Consider the following 20,933-nt stretch of genomic DNA (forward strand, 5'->3'; position numbering starts at 1 on the left):
CCCCCTTACATCTGGTGTCCACATCAGAGTGCCCCCTTACATCTGGTGTCCACATCAGAGTAACCCCTTACATCTGGTGTCCCCAGTAGAGTGCCCCCTTACATCAGATGTCTCCATCAGAGTGCCCCCTTACATCTGCTGTTCCCAGAAGAGTGCCCCCTTACATCTAGTGTCTCCATCAGATTGCCCTTTTACATCTGGTGTCCCCAATAGAGTGCCCCCTTACATCTGGTGTCCACATCAGAGTGCCCCCTTACATCTGGTGTCCTCTTCAGAGTGCCCCTTACATCTGGTGTCCCCAGTAGAGTGCCCCCTTACATCAGGTGTCCACATCAGAGTGCCCTTTTACATCCGGTGTCCACATCAGAGACATGTGGCAACCCCTACTTGGGAGCGCCAGTGTTAGGCAAGCAGAAGCACAGTGATGAGGGCCCCCAGGACTTTACCCAGACCAGTAAAGGGCAGAGCTGGGTCACAAGCCAAATTCAATAACGACTGGTCAGGACGACACCAAATCATGAGCAGAATCTATAGGCAGAATCTTGGTCAAGAGCCCATGCCCAAGTCAGTACACAGGTAGGCAGCAGATATAATTATGCAGGGGTAATCCACAGGCAGGTCAGATGAAAGCCAGGTCAAAAAAAGTATCAAGCAGGATTCAGGATCACGGATAGCAGAAATACAACCCCCTTGCCCCAAACAAACTATCTAAAGGAACATTAGACGTGGAATTAGGATTAAATTGTAATTCCAGGCAAAAATTGTTATGTTTTTGGCAAACCTACAGTGTCTCTAGATGAAGAGAGCTGTGTTTGTTATGAAAAGGAAAATGCCATATGGTCTTTTTCTTGATCAGATACTAGCACTCGTGGGATAATTTCCATTTGGCTTACATTTCAGAAATAGGTTTGTGAGCAAGGACACCCATAAATATGCCTTCATCTATATCACATTCACTGCTCTAAATAGTAACTTGAGGGAGTTTCAAACTCTAATAATGTATAAATAGTGCTGATATTCAGATAAGGCTAAGGTTTCCAACATGAAGCTTCTTGTGGTTTTTGTGCTCCTTGGGGCAGCTGGTGAGTCTAACTTTGTATGGATATAAATGCTACACCAGGGGTCTCAAACTGGCGACCCTCCAGCTATTGCAAAACTACAAGTCCCATCTTTCCTCTGCCTGTGGGAGTCATGCTTGTAACTGTCAGCATTGGCAATGTCTCATGGGAGTTGTAGTTTCGCAACAACTGGAGGGCCGCCAATTTGAGACCCCTGTCCTACACCTTTTCAGATTTTTTCCTTTAATTATGGAATTGCTTTTCATTTGCTCACTTGACTATATTCAAATACCAAAGTGAATTTCTTTAAAATCATAAATACAGTTTCTGAGTTGTCCAAGGGTCATGGTTTAGTTGGTGGAAATAAAGCAATATTGGAATTTTCCTGAAGGGCTTAGTCAAGGAAAGTACTTCCAGATGGAAGAGAATGAATCAGTTAGGAAAGGAAAGGGGAAGTTTTAATATTTTAGTGAATAGGATGAAGCTGTATTTATTAAAATCATCCAATTATTTTCAAGTGTAGGGACATTTCTGTACCTTTGTGGGAACTATAGGAAGCAGTGGGCTACTGATATCCTATCTTCGTATCCTTGTGTTTCCTAAGCACACAGAGCCATTTTTCTTTGGCAGATGCTGTTGAGCATGTCCTACATACTATGCTTGAGAATGTTACAGCTGTCTTATTGTCACGTACCTTTATGAGGAGCTCGAGATAATGAGGGTGGCCTCTTGCACAATTCCCATCTGAGCACCAATGAAGGTTGAGACAGGACCGCAGACTTGAACATGAGAGATCTGGTTCCAGGCAAGCAGAAGTCCTGAGATGAGGGCAGCCCAACTTCACTCAGACCAGTAGAGAGCAGAGCCGGGTCACAACTGAGTTTGATAACAACCAAGCAGGAGGGCACCAAATCATGAGCAGGATCAAGGTCAGGGACAAGCAGGGGTTGGCAACAAGGTACAGAATTGATAGGTTAAATCTTGGTCAAGAGTCCAGGCCGAGGTCTGGGAACACAGATAACAAGTAGACATAAACAAGCAGGGGTAATCCAGAGGCAGATCAGATGAAATCCGGGTCAAGCAGATTCAGGAAAAAACATGCACATTTATGTGCACGAGCCTTATAGCTGACAGAACTCTCTGATGGCTGACATGATGTTCCTGACAGTTATGAATATTTAATCACTCACCCAGATCGTAAGGATAACTGGCCACAAATTTGTGGCAATGTTGAATTGTAAGTCTGTTAACTTGCTGCACATTTTCACTGGCAAGTTGTACAATTGCGGAGCACTTGAAGCACAAGTTCTAGTTGACACTTTTACAATTTGTAGCAAATTTGCATGGCAAGTCTCTAGCAAGAGCAAAGTTGCATTGGCGAGTCTACAGCAAGAGCTCTGCAAGTCTATAGCATGCAAATTCAGTCACAGTGACCCCTGTGGTGGGATGACTATTGCACAACATAACGGAACCAGAACTTGCAGCAGACTTGCAGAATGTTTGCAAAGAAAGTTGATCTGGAGTCATGCAATGCGGACTTGCTGCAATTGTGCAACAAACTTGTAAAGCCTGGCAAGTCTAGCAATAGCTTAGCAAGTCATTTTCAAACTTGTAGCAAAATTGCTTGCTATCTGGGTCAGCAAACCACTGGATATTGGGGGTTGAGGGGGAAAGAGATATGTGCTGGAAATGTATTAAATATTTGAGATGTTTCCTGCCAAATGGTTTTCTCTGCTGTGCTTTTGCTCTGTGGGTATGGTGCTTTGAGATCTTTCTCTCCCATCAAGCCTTTAGGACCTAGAGATTGGAGAGCTACAGGAATCCTGTAGATACTTGCTGCTAGAAACTCTCCTGCTTGGCCTATAGAAGAGGCAACTGCAAGTGCTCCCACAAATGAACTATTGTGTATTTGTTACTAAAAAATGTGTGCTTGATAAACCGTTGCGCAAATATTGTCTGACATAAAAGATTGGATCTACCACCATTTTATTCTCCAGGGTGTCTACTTCCAAAAAAATATATCATTTTGGAGGTTTTACCTAATCTTCAGGCCTAAAATGATTTTTTAAACATATGTGCAAAAAAAGTAAAAACGGTTCTGGCAGCAAAAGACATAAAATCACGTATTTTCCTTGCAAACTTCTAAAAGATGTAAACGATTAAAAGGAATGAATGCATTAAAGAACAAATCATTTTTATTCCTAGATGCTTTATGCCTTTACCAAGTTGTGCCAGATAATAGATGTTATCATGTTGGGAGTCAGGAATATGTGGATATTTATACATGAGCCTCTAGCGTGTCATTTTCAACATGCTGTTCCTTGCAGCTGCCCTTGACGACGATAAGATTGTTGGAGGTTATGTCTGTACCAAGAACTCTGTGCCCTGGCAGGTGTCATTGAATGCCGGCTATCACTTCTGTGGAGGGTCCCTAATCAACAGCCAATGGGTGGTCTCTGCTGCTCACTGCCATAAACAGTAAGTAAAGAATGAATAATGAATGAATTAATGAATGAAGAAATCCAAATGAACCGTTGTCTACAGGAGTTTCCTGTAATAAAGACCACTCACTGCTGCTCTCTTTCCTTGTGCAGGGTGACTGGTCTCGTCTCCGCCCCCTCCTGTAGTTTTCTGCAGGCAGCCTGTAGTAGGTGAAGTTGCTGGGTCCCTCCCACAGCTCTGCTCTCAGCACAGGCTATGTACAGCCCAGGGATGATCTCAATGCTACCTTTGCAAGGTTATAACTGGCTATAATAGGGTGCACACAAAGTGGATTTGCTTTGTGACTATATACACTCACCGGCCACTTTATTAGGTACACCTTGCTAGTACCGGGTTGGACCCCCTTTTACCTTCAGAATTGCCTTCATTCTTCGTGGCATGGATTCAACAAGATGTTGGAAACATTCCTCAAAGATTTTGGTCCATATTGACATGATAGCATCACACAGTTGCTGCAGATTTGTCGGCTGCACATCCATGATGCCAATCTCCCATTCCACCACATCCCATAGTTGTTATATTGGATTGAGATGTGGTGACTGTGGAGGCCATTGGAGTACAGTGACCTCATTGTCATGTTCAAGAATCCAGTGATGAGATGATTTGAGCTTTGTGACATGGTGCATTATCCTGCTGGAAGGAGCCATCAGAAGATGAGTACACTGTAGTCATAAAGGGATGGACATGGTCATCAACAATACTCAGATAGGGCATGGCATTTAAACAATGCTCAATTGGTACTAAGGGGCCCAAAGTGTGCCAAGAAAATATCCCCCACACCATTACACCACCACCAGCTGAACCATGGATACAAGGCAGGATGGATCCATGCTTTCATGTTGTTTACGCCAAATTCTGACCCCACCATCTGAATGTCACAGCTGAAATCGAGACTCATCTGACCAGACAACGTTTTTCCAATCTTCTATTGACCAATTTTAGTGAACCTGTGTGAATTGTAGCCTCGGTTTCCTGTTCTTAGCTGACAGGAGTGGCACCCAGTGTGGTCTTTTGCTGTTGTAGCCCATCTGCTTCAAGATTTGATGTGTTGTGTGTTCAGAGATGGTATTCTGCATACCTTGGTTGTAACGAGTGACCACCACTGCCTTGCTAAAGAAGCTGAGGGTAAGCGTGATGGACTGGCCAAGCATGTCTCCAGACCTAAATCCTATTGAGCATCTGCAAGGTCTCTAACATCCACCAGCTCTGTGATGTCATCATGGAGGAGTGGAAGAGGACTCCAGTGGCAACCTGTGAAGTTCTGGTGAACTCCATGCCCAAGAGGGTTAAGGCAGTGCTGAAAAATAATGGTGGTCACAAAAAATATTGACACTCTGGGCCCAATTTGGACAATTTCACTTAGGGGTGTACTCACTTTTGTTGCCAGCAGTTTAGACATTAATGGCTGTGTGTTGAGTTATTTTGAGGGGACAGCAGATTTACACTGTTATACAAACTGTACACTCACTACTTTTAAGGTCCCACAGTGAGTATAACAAGCATTCTTTACTGCATATACAGACTGATTTTACTGTAGTTGGTTAGTAACACTTTAAAGCCCAACACCGGGCTTTGCAGCTCCCAAAATGAACCCCATGAGGCCCTCCCAACAGTATGTTATGTTTATTTTTTATTGCATATTCAATACTTAAAACCCAAGTGCTAAGCTCTGCTTAGCACTTGGGTTTTAAGTGCCCAAAACACTTTGAGGTTTCGTTTAATGCACACCCTAAGCCCAGTTCTTGGTTCTGTGCCCCCCCCCCCAATCTCAACGGTAACCCTTCTCACCTTGAAAACTACAGCAGTATGTTACCTGGAAGAACAATGACATCTTGTGGTGGACAACAGGTACTGTGGGAGAAAGGTCAGAACTGATAGTAAGCATTGCAGCCTCAGATTTGTTTTCTAAATGCCATGGTGGATGTTGAGAAAAAGAATACCCTGGAGTTGGAATTGTTTAGAAGTGTGCATTGAAAGCATTCTTTCTCTGCAGTGTTGGGTCCAAGTCCCATACTATCTGCATGTGGTTATGTCCTCCCCCCGCTTGTGTGGGTTTCCATCTGCTGCTTCCCGTTTCCTACTAAAAACATACTATACTATATTGCTTGTAGTGTGCAAATGTGTGTTGTGGGGAAATGTGAGCTTTGTTGGGAAATAAGGATTGATATGAATAGATCTATGGGAGAGATTTACTAAAACTGATGCACACATAATCTTGTGCAGCTGTGCATAGTAACCAGCTTCTAACTTCAGCTTGTTCATTTGTGCTTTGACAATAAAACCTGGAAGCTGATTGGTTACTATGCAGAGCTGCACCAGATTCTGTGTGCACCAGTTTTACTAAATCTCCCCTTATATATTCTGCCCCATAATATGTTAAATAGTAGAAAAAATAAAAAAAATAAGATAAGATAAGATAAGATAAGATAAGATTAGAGTGGGTGTAAACTCTGTTACACCACTTGTAGGTACAGGTAAGCCTATAATAAGGCTTACCTGTAGATACTGTGAATATCTCCTAAACTTGCACAATTTAGGATAATTTAAGAGTGCATGCGGCCAATGACATCACCAGCGCATGCGGTCTGAAGGTCTGTCCTACAGTACCGGACCTTCATAGCCCATGCCATAAACGGCAGCTACCGCAGGGAGTGAAGTCATCACGCCCCAGCCACTCATTCAGCCGGAGGCCACATACTCAGAGGAAGATCAGGGGAAGATGTCAGCCCTCTCAGCTGTGAAATTGCAGCGCTGGAGGGTGTTCTTTTTAAGGTAAGTTTCTCATAATGTGCTAGCATGCGATGCATACTAGCACATTATGACATTGCCTTGCAGGGAATATTTTTTTTTTAACCACCTGGGGTTTACTACTGCATTAAGTTTAGAGGAAAATATATTTTCTTTGAAACTTTTTTTATTATTTTATTATTATTATTATTATTATTATTATTTATGAACAATAATATATTAACTATATTTGTATTATTATTGTTATTAGTAATAATAATATTCACAATAATATTATTAAAAAAATATTGAAAACCACCCTGTCATCTGAACTACTACAGACCAATATCGAAATGATAAAGCATATACTGAAATATTCTACAATAAAAAACAAAAATCGAAAGACACCTAGAGCTATACTCCCATAATTGATATTACAATAATAATAATAATAGTATTATTGTTATTATTGGTGTTGTTAATAATAATAATTATTATTATTGTTGTTGTTATTATTATTATTATCAACAACAATAGTATGAATAATAATATGATTTATTATTATTAACAATAATAATAACAATGATAATATTAATAGTTATTATTATTATTGCAATAGTAATTATGGATGTATAGCTCCGGGTGTCATTCGGGTTTTGTTTTTGTTGTAGAATATTTCAGTATATGCTTTATCATTTTGATACTGGTCTGTAGTAATCCAGATGACAGGTGATGATCCAGGTGATTGTCAGTATTTTGCTAATAATATTTCTGTGAATATTATTATTACTAATAGCAATAATAATAATAATAATAATAATAATAATAACTATTAATAACATTATTGTTATTATTGGTGTTGTTGTTAATAATAATAATTGTTGTTGTGATTATTATTATTATAATTATTATTAACAACTACAACACTAATAATATTAATATCTATGGCTACCACATCTTGTGTGTGGATGAACTAAACAATTGTAAAAAATCTATTTTTGGAGAAATTAATTTGGCGAAATTCACCAGAGATAATTTAGTAGAATATGTTTTCTGTAATTCACTATTGCTCCAGTGAAGTTAGCAATGAATAGCAATTTTTGCCAAAAATACAATACAAATGTTATGGCATGTTCATGTGAAGAGTACTGTTGTTACATGTACACTGTGATCTTGTTATCTAAAGAAAGGTGGAAGTCAGACTGGGAGAACACAACATCTTTGTAAGTGAAGGTACCGAACAGTTTATCAGCAACTCCAAGTCCATCAGACATCCCAAGTACAATTCCAGGACCCTGGACAACGACATTCTCCTGATCAAGCTCTCCACTCCAGCTGTTCTCAATAACTATGTGAAAGTCATACCCCTTCCATCCAGCTGTACCTCCGCTGGGACCAGCTGTCTGATCTCTGGCTGGGGAAATACACTTAGCAGCGGCTGTAAGTCTGAAGGATCTATAATTTTCTTACATATGTTGAATATTTTCTGCCATTCAGATTTTTTTTCCAGAAACCAATAGATTTACATCTACTCTGCATAACTATTTGACTTGCACATCTACTGCCTTTTCCTGAGCATTTGAATGTAAAGAAAAAAGAAGAAATTAGCAGGCAGAGTAAATATGATTAAAAAAATGCATCTCCTTCTCTAGTTTAAGTATACATAAGTTAAACATTCCCATAGACACACTCCTAAACCTTGTGGACAGCCTTCCCAGAAGAGTTGAAAAAATGCTTTGGTTTTTTTCAACATTTTCGTCCTCTTTTCATTTTTTTAGCAACAAAAAAAAAAAAAAAAAAAAAAACAGCAGTGATTAAATACCACCAAAAGAAAGCTATATTTGAGGGAAAAAAAGTAATAAAAATGTCATTTGGGTGCAGTGTTGCATGACCGTGCAATTGTCATTCAAAGAGTGACAGTGCTGAAAGCTGAAAATTGGCCTGGGCAAGAAGGGGGTTGAAGTGCGCAGTAAGCAAGTGGTTAAAGCACCCCATCCCTCCATGCTTGCGCACAGAAGCCATCACATGCATAAGTCGCGCCTACATAAGTAAATGGTGTTTAAACCACACATGTGAGGTATTGCCGCAATATATATATATATATATGTGATCCGGCTCTTCCAGCGCCTCGCTCCCACTGTTATTATATTCAGTGGGAGTCGATCAGTGGGTACCGCAGATTCAATGTCCACAGGTTCCCGGCGATCATTCGTTACACAGGCAGAACGGTAGTCTGTCTATGTAAACAAGGCAGATTGCCATTCTGTCAGTAGGGAAGGCATGGATCTTGTGTTCCTGCAAAGCAGCAACATGGATCCATGTCTTCTCATAGTAAAAGCACCTCCTCCACAGTACACTAAAACACTGGCTAGGCACACAGTTAACCTTTTCATCGCCCACGATGTTAACCCCTTCCCAGCCAGTGTCATTAGTACAGTTAGCATCAGAGTGTCCGCAATTACTAGTAAAAAAAATTTTAAATAATGAAATAAATAAAAATATCCCATAGTTTGTAGACGATATAACTTTTGCACAAACCAATCAATATATACGCTTATTGGGAATTTTTTTTTACCAAAAACATGTAGCAGAATATATATTGGCCAAAATTGATGAAGAAATCTGATTTTTTTTTTTCATTTATTTTTTATTGGATATGTTTTATAGAAGAAAGAAAAAAAAATTTTTTTTTTCAAGATTGTCAGCCTTTTTTTTGTTTATAGTGCAAAAAAATAAACGCAGAGGTGATCAAATACCACCAAAATAAAGCTCTATTTGTGGTGAAAAAAGGGCACGACCGCGCAATTGTCAGTAAAATTAACGCAATGCCTTATCATAAAAAATGGCTGTCAGAAAGGGGGGCAAATCTTCCGGAGATAAAGTGGTTAAAGAGGGCGGGGATTCCCTATGACATCAGTGGTTTCTAGGGACACCCCTAGTGCCTTAGGGACCGATGACAGTGGGAAGCTGTCATATACAGAAGTCGTAGAAATACCTCTTCCATATACGATGCATGGCCTCCTCTGTACAGGAGCCTCCTGTAATAAAGACCGCCAGGGCTGCTGTTAGAAATCCCAGCGCCCCTTAAAGCATACCTGACAGGGCCCCCTCCTTTTTTTTTTCACATTTTTTTAACAGCCCTGTTTGGGGGTATTGGTGAATTATCAGGTGTCTAAACAGACCCTCGATGTCTCACATTTGAGACGGAGAAAGGAATTGAGAAAAGGGATTGCCCAGTCTGAGCTGCACTGGATAGTGAATAAATGGGAAGTGCTCTAAGGTTTCCTGTTCATTGACAAACTGAAGCATAGTAAATACAATTTACTATGCATCCGTGATGAATGAACATAGTGAGTGATCAGTACCAATCACTCACTGTGTTCATTCAGGAAACAAGACATTTTTTAATGCCCTGACCCAAAGCCCTCTCTCCCTCCGCTCTCCATCCTGAAACATCCCCCTGTGTGCCCTCAGCAGCTGCTGGTGAGAGAGGAGAGTAGGAAAGCCAGCAGCCCTGCTGGGAAGGAGGGGGGGCACACAGGGGAGCTTGGTCAGCAGGGGAGTGGGGGCGCAGATACCAATCCCCCTGTAGCGCAGCCGGTGGGAGAAATAGAAGAAGGCAGCAGAGTTGCAGGGGGGGGGGGCACAAGAGTTGGCAATAGAGCAGGGCAGTGCAGCCATAGAGCAGGGCAGTGCAGCCATCACTCCTGCTCGGGAGGTGACCAGGAGGTGTCCGGGTCCCCCCTTTTGAACTGATGGGGCCTGGGCCCGGTAAAGGAGGGCTGGCTACTACTGCTCTCTCTCCTTGTGCAGGGTGACTGGTCTTGTCTCTGCCCCCTCCTGTAGCTTTTTGTAGGCAGCCTGTAGTAAGTATAGTTGGCCCCTCCCACTTGGCCCCTCCCACAGCTCTGCTCTCTGCACAGGCTGTGTACAGCACAACAATTATATCACTGCTACTTTTACAAGGTAATATCTGGATTTGCAAAGGCATTTGGTGCACACAACATGGCTTTATATCCTTTGCAGGTATTAGAGAACATATTTAAAATAGTTATTGTGCCTGGAGTTTGGCTTTACATCAACCTCTTTCTTCTTTCTTTTTTTTGTCAGCCAATTATCCAGATCTCCTGCATTGTGTTGATGCTCCTGTCCTGACTGATGCTCAGTGCAACAGTGCCTATCCTGGAGAAATCACAGATAACATGATCTGCGTTGGCTACTTGGAAGGAGGGAAAGATTCCTGCCAGGTAATGTGTTTTGTCTTTGTTTTTAGCAAAGGGACCTACAGGACTAGGGTTGTCACTTTTTCTTTTAGCCAAACCTTTTAGAGGCGCACAGTCACATTTTTTTTTTTTTTTTTTTTTTTTTTAGTATACACTATAGGATAACAGACATGAGACACCTTCGGGCGCCCCCTCCTGTCAAGCCTTGTTCCAAGCCACATTCCTGTCTGAATATTGTGTCCAGGATTCAGGCAGACTGAAACCCAAACACATGATTCAAAACCCGGACTGTCCGGGTGAATCCCCGACAAGTGGCAACCCTATACAAGACGTTAGGAAAACGTAACTGCTATGCATTTGCTACGTCTAAAAGATCAAGGGAAAAGAAACATTACACATAATTATACATCATTTATTTACTTTAAATAGCTCCCAATAATTTTGACAATATAGTGTATATACGAGGGGTCTTATATTATATATTATACTATAATAGAGTTTAAAAAAGTGTGGTAACTTTTTGAAGAACCCTTGTGTGTGTGTGTGTGTGTATATATATATATATATATATATATATATTTATGTATATACAGTATATCTTCTCTATAGTAAACACACATTGCAAATAAAGAAAACAACCAGGGGACCTTGCCCAAAATCCAGCGAGCTCCTATGTCCTCTGCTGTAGAGAAATCTCAAGCAGTCTTAACAGGCCTTCTCAGTTTTCTCTCTGGACTACAGGACCCCTCCCCATGATACGATTGAGACGGGGAAAGTGGAAGGTGTTCAGTAGTCCAGGTGCATTCCCTGTCCTAGGTCAACAATGTTTTTCTTCATAGATATAGTGTAGTAAGTGAACATTCTCAACTTAGGACAGGAGGTGTGTTACTGAATCATCAGGTGAAAAATCTTTTAAAAGAGAAAACGAATGCAGCCACTACATATTTTATTACATTTTTTTGTGGTTGGGTTTAAATCCGCTTTAATTGCTGTTATTGTACAGTACGTATATGTACGTACGTATAAGTATATATGTACTGCACTCTCCTTCACTAACTTTTCCTTCTCAGTTGTCTGCCTCTTTTATCAACCTCCATTTTTTGTCTTTTCCCAAAACTTTCAGGTTTTTTTTCTTGAACCTAAATTTTTCCCCTTTAAATGTCCATGATGTTAGAATGTTATATGTGACAAATGTTTTTTTTTTTTTCTTGGGAGCAAACAACTGGTGGAATTGTGAGGATTGTGAGAAATGAACAAACGAAACTGCTGAACACAGATGATGTATCCAACATCAAGACTTTATTCCAACAAAGACCTTAGTCCTGCCCAAAGACCTCCTTCTGGGACACATTTCACCACTCAAGGCTTAGTCTACAACTAAACTTGTGATGAAACGTGTCAGCAGGGAGGGCTTTGGGTGAGGACTAAGACCAAGGTCTTTTCTGGTCATGATGTTGAATATGTCATCGGTGTGCAGCTGATTTGTTTGTTCTTTGGCCTAGATTTGGAGCATGCATGGCTTGCTTTCAGCCAGCACCCGAAATCTGAGAGACTAGAGAGCAGCGGATATTTGTCTGTCACTTCCAACTGTGAGAAATGCTTTGGAACCAATAGTTACTTGATGGATACTAATTGTGAAATGCATGTTTTTCTCCTCAGGGTGACTCCGGTGGCCCTGTGGTGTGTAAAGGAGAATTGCAGGGTGTTGTCTCCTGGGGATATGGCTGTGCCCAGAGGAACTATCCTGGAGTCTACACCAAGGTCTGCAACTACAACTCCTGGATCCAAGACACTGTTGCCGCCAATTAAAAATAAACATGTCATGTTGTATCTGCAATTTTAACCTTAAATGTATCTTTATTAGACAATATTTTAATGTTTTTAAACAATCATATCAAAATACAGCTTAACATAAAAAAACACAGAAATCAAATCTTGTTCTATGTAAGATCTTGTTTCACATACACAGATGCACCATTTCTATCGACCCCTTCCTATTAGAACTTCACATCTTCCTTCCCAAAACGAATTCTACAATTATAATATACAGTGCATCCAGAAAGTATTCACAGCGCTACACTTTTTCCACATTTTGTTATGTTACAGCCTTATTCCAAAATGGATAAAATTCATTATTTTGCTCAAAATTCTACAAACAATACCCCATAATGACAACGTTAAAGAAGTTTGTTTGAAACCAATTACAGCCTCTAGTCTTTTTGAGTATGATGCTACAAGCTTGACACACCTATTTTTGGGCAGTTTCTCCCATTCTTCATTGCAGGACCTCTCAAACTCCATCAGGCTGGATGGGGAGCGTCCGTGCACAGCCATTTTCAGATCTCTCCAAAGATGCTCACTCAGGTTCCAGTCTGGGTTCTGACTGGGCCACTCAAGGACATTTACAGAATTGTCCCATAGCCATTCTTTTCTTATCTTGGCTTTGTGCTTAGGGTCGTTGTCCTGTTGGAAGAGGAACAATCACCCAAGTCTAAGGTCCAGAGCTCTCTGGAGCATGTTTTCATCAAGGATGTCTCTGTACATTGCTGCATTCATCTTTCCCCCGATCCTGCCTAGTCTCCCTATTCCTGCCGCTAAAAAACATCTCCACAGCATGATGCTGCCACCACCATGCTTCACTGTAGGGATGGTATTGGCCGGGTGATGAGAGGTGCCTGGTTTCCTCCAGACATGATGCTTGCCATTCAAGTCAAAGAGTTCAATCTTTGTTTCATCAGATCAGAGAATTTTGTTTCTCATGGTCTGAGAGTCCTTCAGTTGCCTTTTGACAAACTCCAGGTGGGCAGTCATGTGCCTTTTACTTAGGAGTGGCTTCCGTCTGGCCAATCTACCATACAAGCTTGATTGGTGGAGTGCTGCAGAGATGGATGTTCTTCTGGAAGGTTCTCCTCTCTACACAGAGAAATGCTGGACCTCTGTCAGAGTGACCATCGGGTTCTTGGTCACCTCCCTGACTAAAACCGATCTAGGAAGAGTCCTGGTGGTTCCAAACTTCTTCCATTTACGGATGATGGAGACCACTGTGCTCATTGGGACATTCAATGCTGCAGAAATGTTTCTGTACCCTTCCCCAGATCTGTGCCTCGATACAATCCTGTCTCAGAGGTCTACAGACAATTCATCGGACTTCATGGCTTGGTTTGTGCTCTGACATGCACTGTTAACTGAGAGACCTTATATAGACAGGTATGTGCCTTTTCAAATCATGTTCAATCAACTGAAATTTACCACAGGCAGACTCCTAACAAGTTGTAGAAAGATCTCAAGGATGATCAGTGGAAACAGGATGCACCTGAGCTCAAGTTTGAGTGTCATGGCAACGGCTGTGAATACTTATGTACATGTGATTTTTTCATTTTTTATTTTTTATAGATTTGCAAAGATTTCAAACAAACTTCTTTTACGTTGTCATTGTGGGGTAATGTTTGTTGAATTTTGAGGGAAATAATTAATTTAATCCATTTTGGAATAAGGCTGTAACATAACAAAATGTGTAAGCCACCTGTCTGGGGTTGTCTGCTATAATGTGTTTATTTGAACAAGAATACAGGCTTTTATACACTTGAGAAGGAGGTCACTCACCACATTTTAGAATAAGGCTGTAACATAACAAAATGTAGAAAAAGTTAAGTGCTGTGAATACTTTCCAGATGCACTATGCATGTCATGTAGTTTAACAAAATACTCCTAACACCTTCCTTGTATGTCCATGTGTCCATTTCCAATAGGATGCAGTTAAGCAACTAATAGTAGTAAGTACGAGAAACAATAACTGACTGGTAACCTTAGACATCCTCTGTGGGGTAAGGCTCAGCAGGTACACAGACAGATCCAGTGGAATTTTAATTTGCAAAAGGAGGAAGACTAGGGCCTTTACATTTTGCCAAAACGGGTGGATCTTTGGACAAGTCCAGAACATGTGATATAGTGTTCCCATTTGTTTATGACACCTCCAGCACCAATTTGATATATTATGGTTATAGGGATAGTTGACCTGTTCAGAAAAAAAAATGAAAAGTGAACAAACACCATATGCTGTTCCTAAATATGTCACATTTCCAGCAAGGATTGCTTCACACTTTGGGACTCATAGCAGATGCTGATGTCATAAGTAAGCCACCTGTCTGGGGTTGTCTGCTATAATGTGTTTATTTGAACAAGAATACAGGCTTTTATACACTTGAGAAGGAGGTCACTCACCACATTTTGGAATAAGGCTGTAACATAACAAAATGTCAACTAGGCAACAACAGTTTTGGAGTAAACCAAATAAGAACTGTTTATTTGAACAAGAATACAGGCTTTTTATACACTTGAGAAGGAGGTCACTCACCACATTAACAATGACCCAAATATTTACCCAAAACATTGCACAATGGTTTATCTAACGAGGTACAGCTGATTCATGGTTAATCCCATCACTGAGGATCCTTAATTAACCACCTGGATGACTCAGATGTCTCACATCTGAGTCATCTGGCTCCAAGCTCAGAATGTACAATACACATTATCATAAGTATAAACATAGAACACCTTCAGATAATGGCTGAGTTAATTAGCACAAATAACAATGGGTGAAAGACCCTCAGAGCCCATTCACACAGGGGCAACTTTGGATCCGACTTCAAGTCGCCCCAAGTCGCCCCTAGTCGCCTCAAGTCGCTCTACACGAAAAAATCAATGTAAGTGAATGGATCTGTCTTAATGCACACTACTGCAGTCGCTCCGACTTCAGAAAAGGTTCCTGTACTACTTTAATCCGACTTGAAGGCAACTTGTACCCATTGATTTCAATGGAAGTTGCCTCCAAGTCTGATCACTGTTCATACTGAGGCAACTTTACAGGAAGCAGAAAAGAAACAGAAAGTAATTTCCTCCACTAAACAGCCAGCCCCCCTCCTTCTCACACACAGCTGATAAGCTCTGATTGGCCACTTGTAAAGTTCCCTGTCCTGGAGGCGACTTCAAGTTGTGTTGTAAGTTGCCCCAAGTCGTGCTGTGATTCATACTCAAGTCGTGTCCAAGTTGCCTCCCAAAGTCGTGCTGGAAGTCGTGTTGCCCCTGTGTGAATGGGCTCTTAGGAGGCACACTAGACCTACTTGCAATAAACACATTATAGCAGACAACCCCAGACAGGTGGCTTGCTGATGACATCAGCATCTGCTATGAGTCCCACCGTGTGAAGCACTAGCAGTCCTTGTTGGAAATGTGACATATAGGCCCTTAACATGTATCCCAGAGTCTGTGTGTCTTGGGGAGACATGTACTTGAATCAAAAGTAACATTACTCCAAGCGTCCCCAGGCATATGCCTCACAAAGAATAGTGTCCCCTTAAAAGCCAGGTCCCATAGTCAGTAGGCAAGAGGCTAGCAGGTGAGTCTATCACATGGCCTTTAACATTAAATATGAAAGCAAGTGGAGGAGGTGTCACAGTAGATATTTGTCAGAAACCATGAAATCAGGCCGAGACAGAAGTACAGTTAAATCACTTTCTGGTCATATCAGTCAGGGGCTTGACCAGAGAGGAAAAGTTACGAATGAACTTCTGATAATAGTTGGCAAAGCCCAGGAAACGCTGCAGAGGACATAAACCCATGGGTCGGGGCCACTGTAGAACTGACAAAAGTTTGTCTGGGTCCATCAAAAAACCAGCAGTGGAAATGACATAACCCAGGAATTTAATCTGTTCATGATGGAACTCGCACTTCTCCAGTTTACAATAGAGATTGTTCTCTCTTAGTTTCTGAAGCACACAACAGGCACCTGTGGTGGCTCTCCAGGGACTTGGAAAATATGAGGATATCGTCGAGATAAACCACCACACATTACTGCAACAAATCTCGGAGGACATCGTTAATAAATTCCTGGAAAACTACCCGGGCATTACAAAGGCCAAAAGGCATTACGAGGTATTCATAATGGCCTGTTCTGGTATTAAACGCAGTTTTCCACTCGTCACCCTCCTTGATCCTCACAAGATTGTATGCCCCTCTCAAATCAAGCTTTGTGAAAACAGTTGCTCCCTTGAGGTGGTCAAATAATTCCGTAATCAACGGAATCGGATAGGCATTCTTAATCGTGAAACGATTGAGACCGCCTATAATCAATACAAGGTCTCGGTTCACCACTTTTCATCTTCACAAAGAAGAAACCAGCACCAGCAGGAGACAAGGATTTGCGGATGAAACCTCGAGAAAGTGCGTCTGCAACATACTCCTCCATGGCCTTATCCTCCAAGACCGACAAAGGGTAAACCCGGCCACGAGGGGGTATGGCACCAGGTTGAAGGTCAATTGCGCAATCATATGGCCAGTGTGGAGGCAAACTACCAGCTTGACCTTTGTCAAATACATCGCTAAAATCACGGTACTCCTCCGGCAGGGAGGAGAGTGAAGAGGTGCACAGGACCTTCGCTACCTTCTGGAAGCATGTCTCACTGCATTGCAGTGACCAGGAGAGAACCTCAGCACGGAGCTAATCAAAAGAGGGGTTGTGCCTCTGTAACCAAGGATAACCAATAACCAGCGGAAACTTAGGTGAGGAAATAACTTGGAATTGGATTATCTCATCTCAATGGAGCCATCTCATGAGTCACATGGGCAGGCTGTAGAGGTCTCCCATCAAGAGCCTCAATGGCAAGTGGAGTGTCACACAGCTGCAGTGGAATTGAGTGCTTTGATACAAAGGCAGCATCAATGAATAGGCCTGCATCTTGACGGATGACTCAGCCCAAGAAAGGGTGACCAAAACCAGAGGCTTATCCTTCTGGATAACTGGGGATGAAACAATGCCACCTAAGGTCTGTCCGTGACAGGACCTCAAGGTTTGGGCGTTCCCTGGACGGGTAGGACAAGACTTCAAAAGTGACCTGCCTGGCCACAATAAAGGCACAATCTCTTCCTCCTCCTAAAGGTTCTCTCATCTGCAGACAGATGCGTGAAACCCAAGTGCATGGGTACACCTTCACTGACCGACTCGGTACCAGGAGGCATGGGAGGTGAGGGAGGCATGGGTGGGACTGCAAAGCATGGAGACAAATGTACAGGAGGCTTCCGCAAGTGCTCCTTAAAAGAGAGTCTTTCTCTGAGTCTGGAGTCAATGAGGATGGCAAAGTGATCAACTTCTGCAGCTCAGTGGGTATATCACGGGCTGCTATCTCATCCTTGATGGTATCCGAGAGACCATGAGAAATAGAAGCCACGAGGGCTTCATTGTTCCACGCAACCTCTGCTGCCAGAGTACGCAATTCAATGGCGTAGTTGGCAACAGTTCTCGTACTCTGTTCGATGGACATGAGGCACTTGGCAGCAGAAGCAGAGCATGCGGGAACACCAAATACCCTTTTAAACGAAGCCACAAACTCAGGATAGCTCAAGACATGCATCTCCCATAGAGGGTTTGCCCAGGCCAAGGCTCTCTCAGAAAGCAAAGATATCACAAAGCCTACTTTGCTTCTGTCCGTGGGAAACGCCTGGGGTGGCATCTCAAAGTATATCTCAACCTGGTTGAGAAACCCTCTGCATTGGTTTGGATCGCCCCCAAATCGCTGGGGAAGCAGAGCTGAACCAGACATAGAGGTAATACTCGAGACGGGTGCCTGCACAGAGACTGGAGCAGAAGCAGGGTCGGCCTGCAACATAGGTTGTACCAGGGCGGCCACAGTGGGAGATTCCAGGTGAGCCATGCGACTCAGGAGTGTTTGTAACGTCATGGCAAACTGATCCATGCAGTTATCCAGTTCATCCAATCTGGAAAAATATTACAAACAAGTGGATTGACTGCATCTTCTGAATTCATGGCCTTCGCCTACTGTCAGAAACCATGAAATCAGGCCGAGACAGAAGTATAGTTAAATCACACTTGTTTAATAATAAAAGTAAAAAGAACAAACGTAGTCAAAACATAGCCAAAGTTCAGTAACCGGAATGGATAGTCAGCCAAGCCAGAAGTCAGGGATCAATGTAGTGGAACAGCAAGCAGGATCTGGAGCCAGAAGGGATGTCAGCAAAGCAAGTCTTGAACAGGATCGCAAGAGATTTCTTTGATGTTGACCAAGGCGAAGGCAGAGATCCTCTGGACTGGACGGCTTAAGTAGGCAGGACTGACGAGCAGGATATCATCAACAGCTGAGTAACTGTGGAGAGATAGGAGCTGGCAATTATCCGACAGCTGAGTGGCCAGCTCAGAGAAGGAAGGGCTGAGCCCAGCCCTGACAAGTCCCCATTCAAAACAGAGTCTTGGAGAAACTTTTCACATGCTCAGTTTGGTGGGTATTGCTAGAGAGTTCTTTTTTTTTTTTTTTTTTTTGGGAGGGTGCATGTGCTCAGCACAGGGCCAATCAGCATTGTCCAGACAGAGGGACAGGGGTCATTCAGCCTGAAAAACACAAGGCGCCACTCTAAGTGCACAGATACCGTAAGGTTTATTTTACAAAACTAGGAAAGGTGGTACTCACAAAGGTACATGATTAAAAACATGTTTGCAGTGTTGCCGGAGTGTCCTGAAGTCTGTATGGTCCCGGTTTGGATGGCGTTGGTATCCAATGGACAGGTTCGGCAGTGAATGCCGTCGCTTCCTGCCGCTGGAACGCACGCTGAGAGCCAGGGAGTCAGTGAGATGAGGTCACTTCCGGGTAGCGGGACATGTAGGCAACGCGTTTGCGGAGCTATGCTCCTTCCTCAGAGGCCAACGCCATCCAAACCGGGACCATACAGACTCCAGGACACTCCGGCAACACTGCAAACATGTTTTTAATCATGTACCTTTGTGAGTACCACCTTTCCTAGTTTTGTAAAATAAACCTTACGGTATCTCTGCACTTAGAGTGGCGCCTTGTGTTTTTCATTTACAGTCAGAGGAGAATGAAAACTCCTCCTACAAGCTGTAATCTGTGCTCAGCCAGACACATATAAAAGTCACAAGACTGCTGTGTACTGCTGATGAGAAAAGGTATTTAACAGTTTATATTTACTAAAACTATTGCATTGCCATGTTCTGTGTACTGTGGGAGACCAGATATAGTGTATGCAGGGTCCTGGGTTTAGTAACACTTTAACCTCTTAGTGCCAGTGGCGTTGTTAGGTGGGTGCGGGGGGTGCAGTCTGCACCCGGGTGACACCCACCCGAGGGGTGACACCCGTAGGTAGCGGCACGCACCTCTAACAGTGCCCGCTGACCTGATCTGTGCCTTAGGTCTTGCGCTGTGTCCCTCAGCGCAGTGGACTGAAGCCGCCTCCCCCTCCTCTCTGTTTACATCCACACAGGAGGAGGAGGAGCCCGAGGGACACACACGGCTGTGTGTATCTGTCCGCGCTGTTCTGAGGTCTGTAAACTTTATGTATATGTGTGTGGTCATGTACAGGGGGGATTTTCTATACTAATGGGGGGTCTGCACTGAGGGGGGATTCTATACTAATGGGGGATCTGCACTGAGGGGGGATTCTATACTAAGGGGGGTCTGCACTGAGGGGGGATTCTATACTAATGGGGGCTCTGCACTGAGGGGGGGTTCTATACTAATGGGGGCTCTGCACTGAGGGGGAATTCTATACTAATGGGAGGTCTGCACTGAGGGGGGATTCTATACTAATGGGGGGGTCTGCACTGAGGGGGGATTCTATACTAATGGGGGCTCTGCACTGAGGGGGGATTCTATACTAATGGGGGTTGGCACTGAGGGGGATTTTATACTATTGAGGGTCTGCACTGAGGTGGGATTCTATACTGATGGGGAAGTCTGCACTGAGGGGGGATTCTATACTAATGGGGGGGGTCTGCACTGAGAGGGGGATTCCATACTGATGGGGGTCAGCACTAAGGGGGGTGTATGTACTGATGGGGGGGTTTGCACTGAGGTGGGAGGTTGATACTGATAGAGGGGGGTCTGCAGACTCTGCACTGAGGGAGGGTGTCTGTACTGATGGGGGGGTCTGCAATAAGGGAGGGGGGTCTGTACTGAGGGAGGGGGTCAGTACTTAGTGGGGGTTCCATACTGAGGAAGGGGGTCTGCACTGAGGGGGGGTTCTATACTAATGGGGGGTCTGCACTGAGGGGGGATTCTATACTAATGGGGGGTCTGCATTGAGGGGGGATTCTATACTAATGGGGGCTCTGCACTGAGGGGGGATTCTATACTAATGGGAGGTCTGCACTGAGTGGGGATTCTATACTAATGGGGGTCTGTACTGAGGGGGGATTCTATACTAATGGGGGCTCTGCACTGAGGGGGATTCTATACTAATGGGGGTTGGCACTGAGGGGGGATTTTATACTATTGGGGGTCTGCACTGAGGGGGGATTCTATACTGATGGGGAAGTCTGCACTGAGGGGGGATTCTAAACTAATGGGGGGTCTGCACTGAGAGGGGGATTCCATACTGATGGGGGTCAGCACTGAGGGGG

The 20,933-nt window shown here is 43.2% G+C and overlaps 1 protein-coding gene across 1 annotated transcript; it reads left to right on the forward strand.

Annotated features, from left to right (window-relative positions):
- Positions 1 to 1,024: 1,024 nt before the first annotated feature.
- Positions 1,025 to 12,319, forward strand: LOC141105831 (trypsin-like). The gene is made up of 5 exons (XM_073595964.1): positions 1,025 to 1,082; positions 3,386 to 3,536; positions 7,474 to 7,727; positions 10,398 to 10,534; positions 12,170 to 12,319. The coding sequence occupies exons 1-5, from the start codon at positions 1,043 to 1,045 to the stop codon at positions 12,317 to 12,319; spliced, it is 732 nt and encodes a 243-aa protein (XP_073452065.1). The 5' UTR covers positions 1,025 to 1,042.
- Positions 12,320 to 20,933: the final 8,614 nt, after the last annotated feature.

This window comes from Aquarana catesbeiana, linkage group LG08 (assembly GCF_042186555.1).
Source record: "Aquarana catesbeiana isolate 2022-GZ linkage group LG08, ASM4218655v1, whole genome shotgun sequence".
NCBI classification, from domain to species: Eukaryota; Metazoa; Chordata; class Amphibia; order Anura; family Ranidae; genus Aquarana; species Aquarana catesbeiana.

Excerpts from the sequence above, each read along its gene's own strand:
- LOC141105831 (XM_073595964.1), top strand. The coding sequence starts at position 1,043 with ATGAAGCTTCTTGTGGTTTTTGTGCTCCTTGGGGCAGCTG. Across the intron at positions 1,083-3,385 it reads TGTGCTCCTTGGGGCAGCTG|CTGCCCTTGACGACGATAAG; the intron begins GTGAGTCTAACT and ends TGTTCCTTGCAG. Across the intron at positions 10,535-12,169 it reads GAGGGAAAGATTCCTGCCAG|GGTGACTCCGGTGGCCCTGT; the intron begins GTAATGTGTTTT and ends TTTTCTCCTCAG.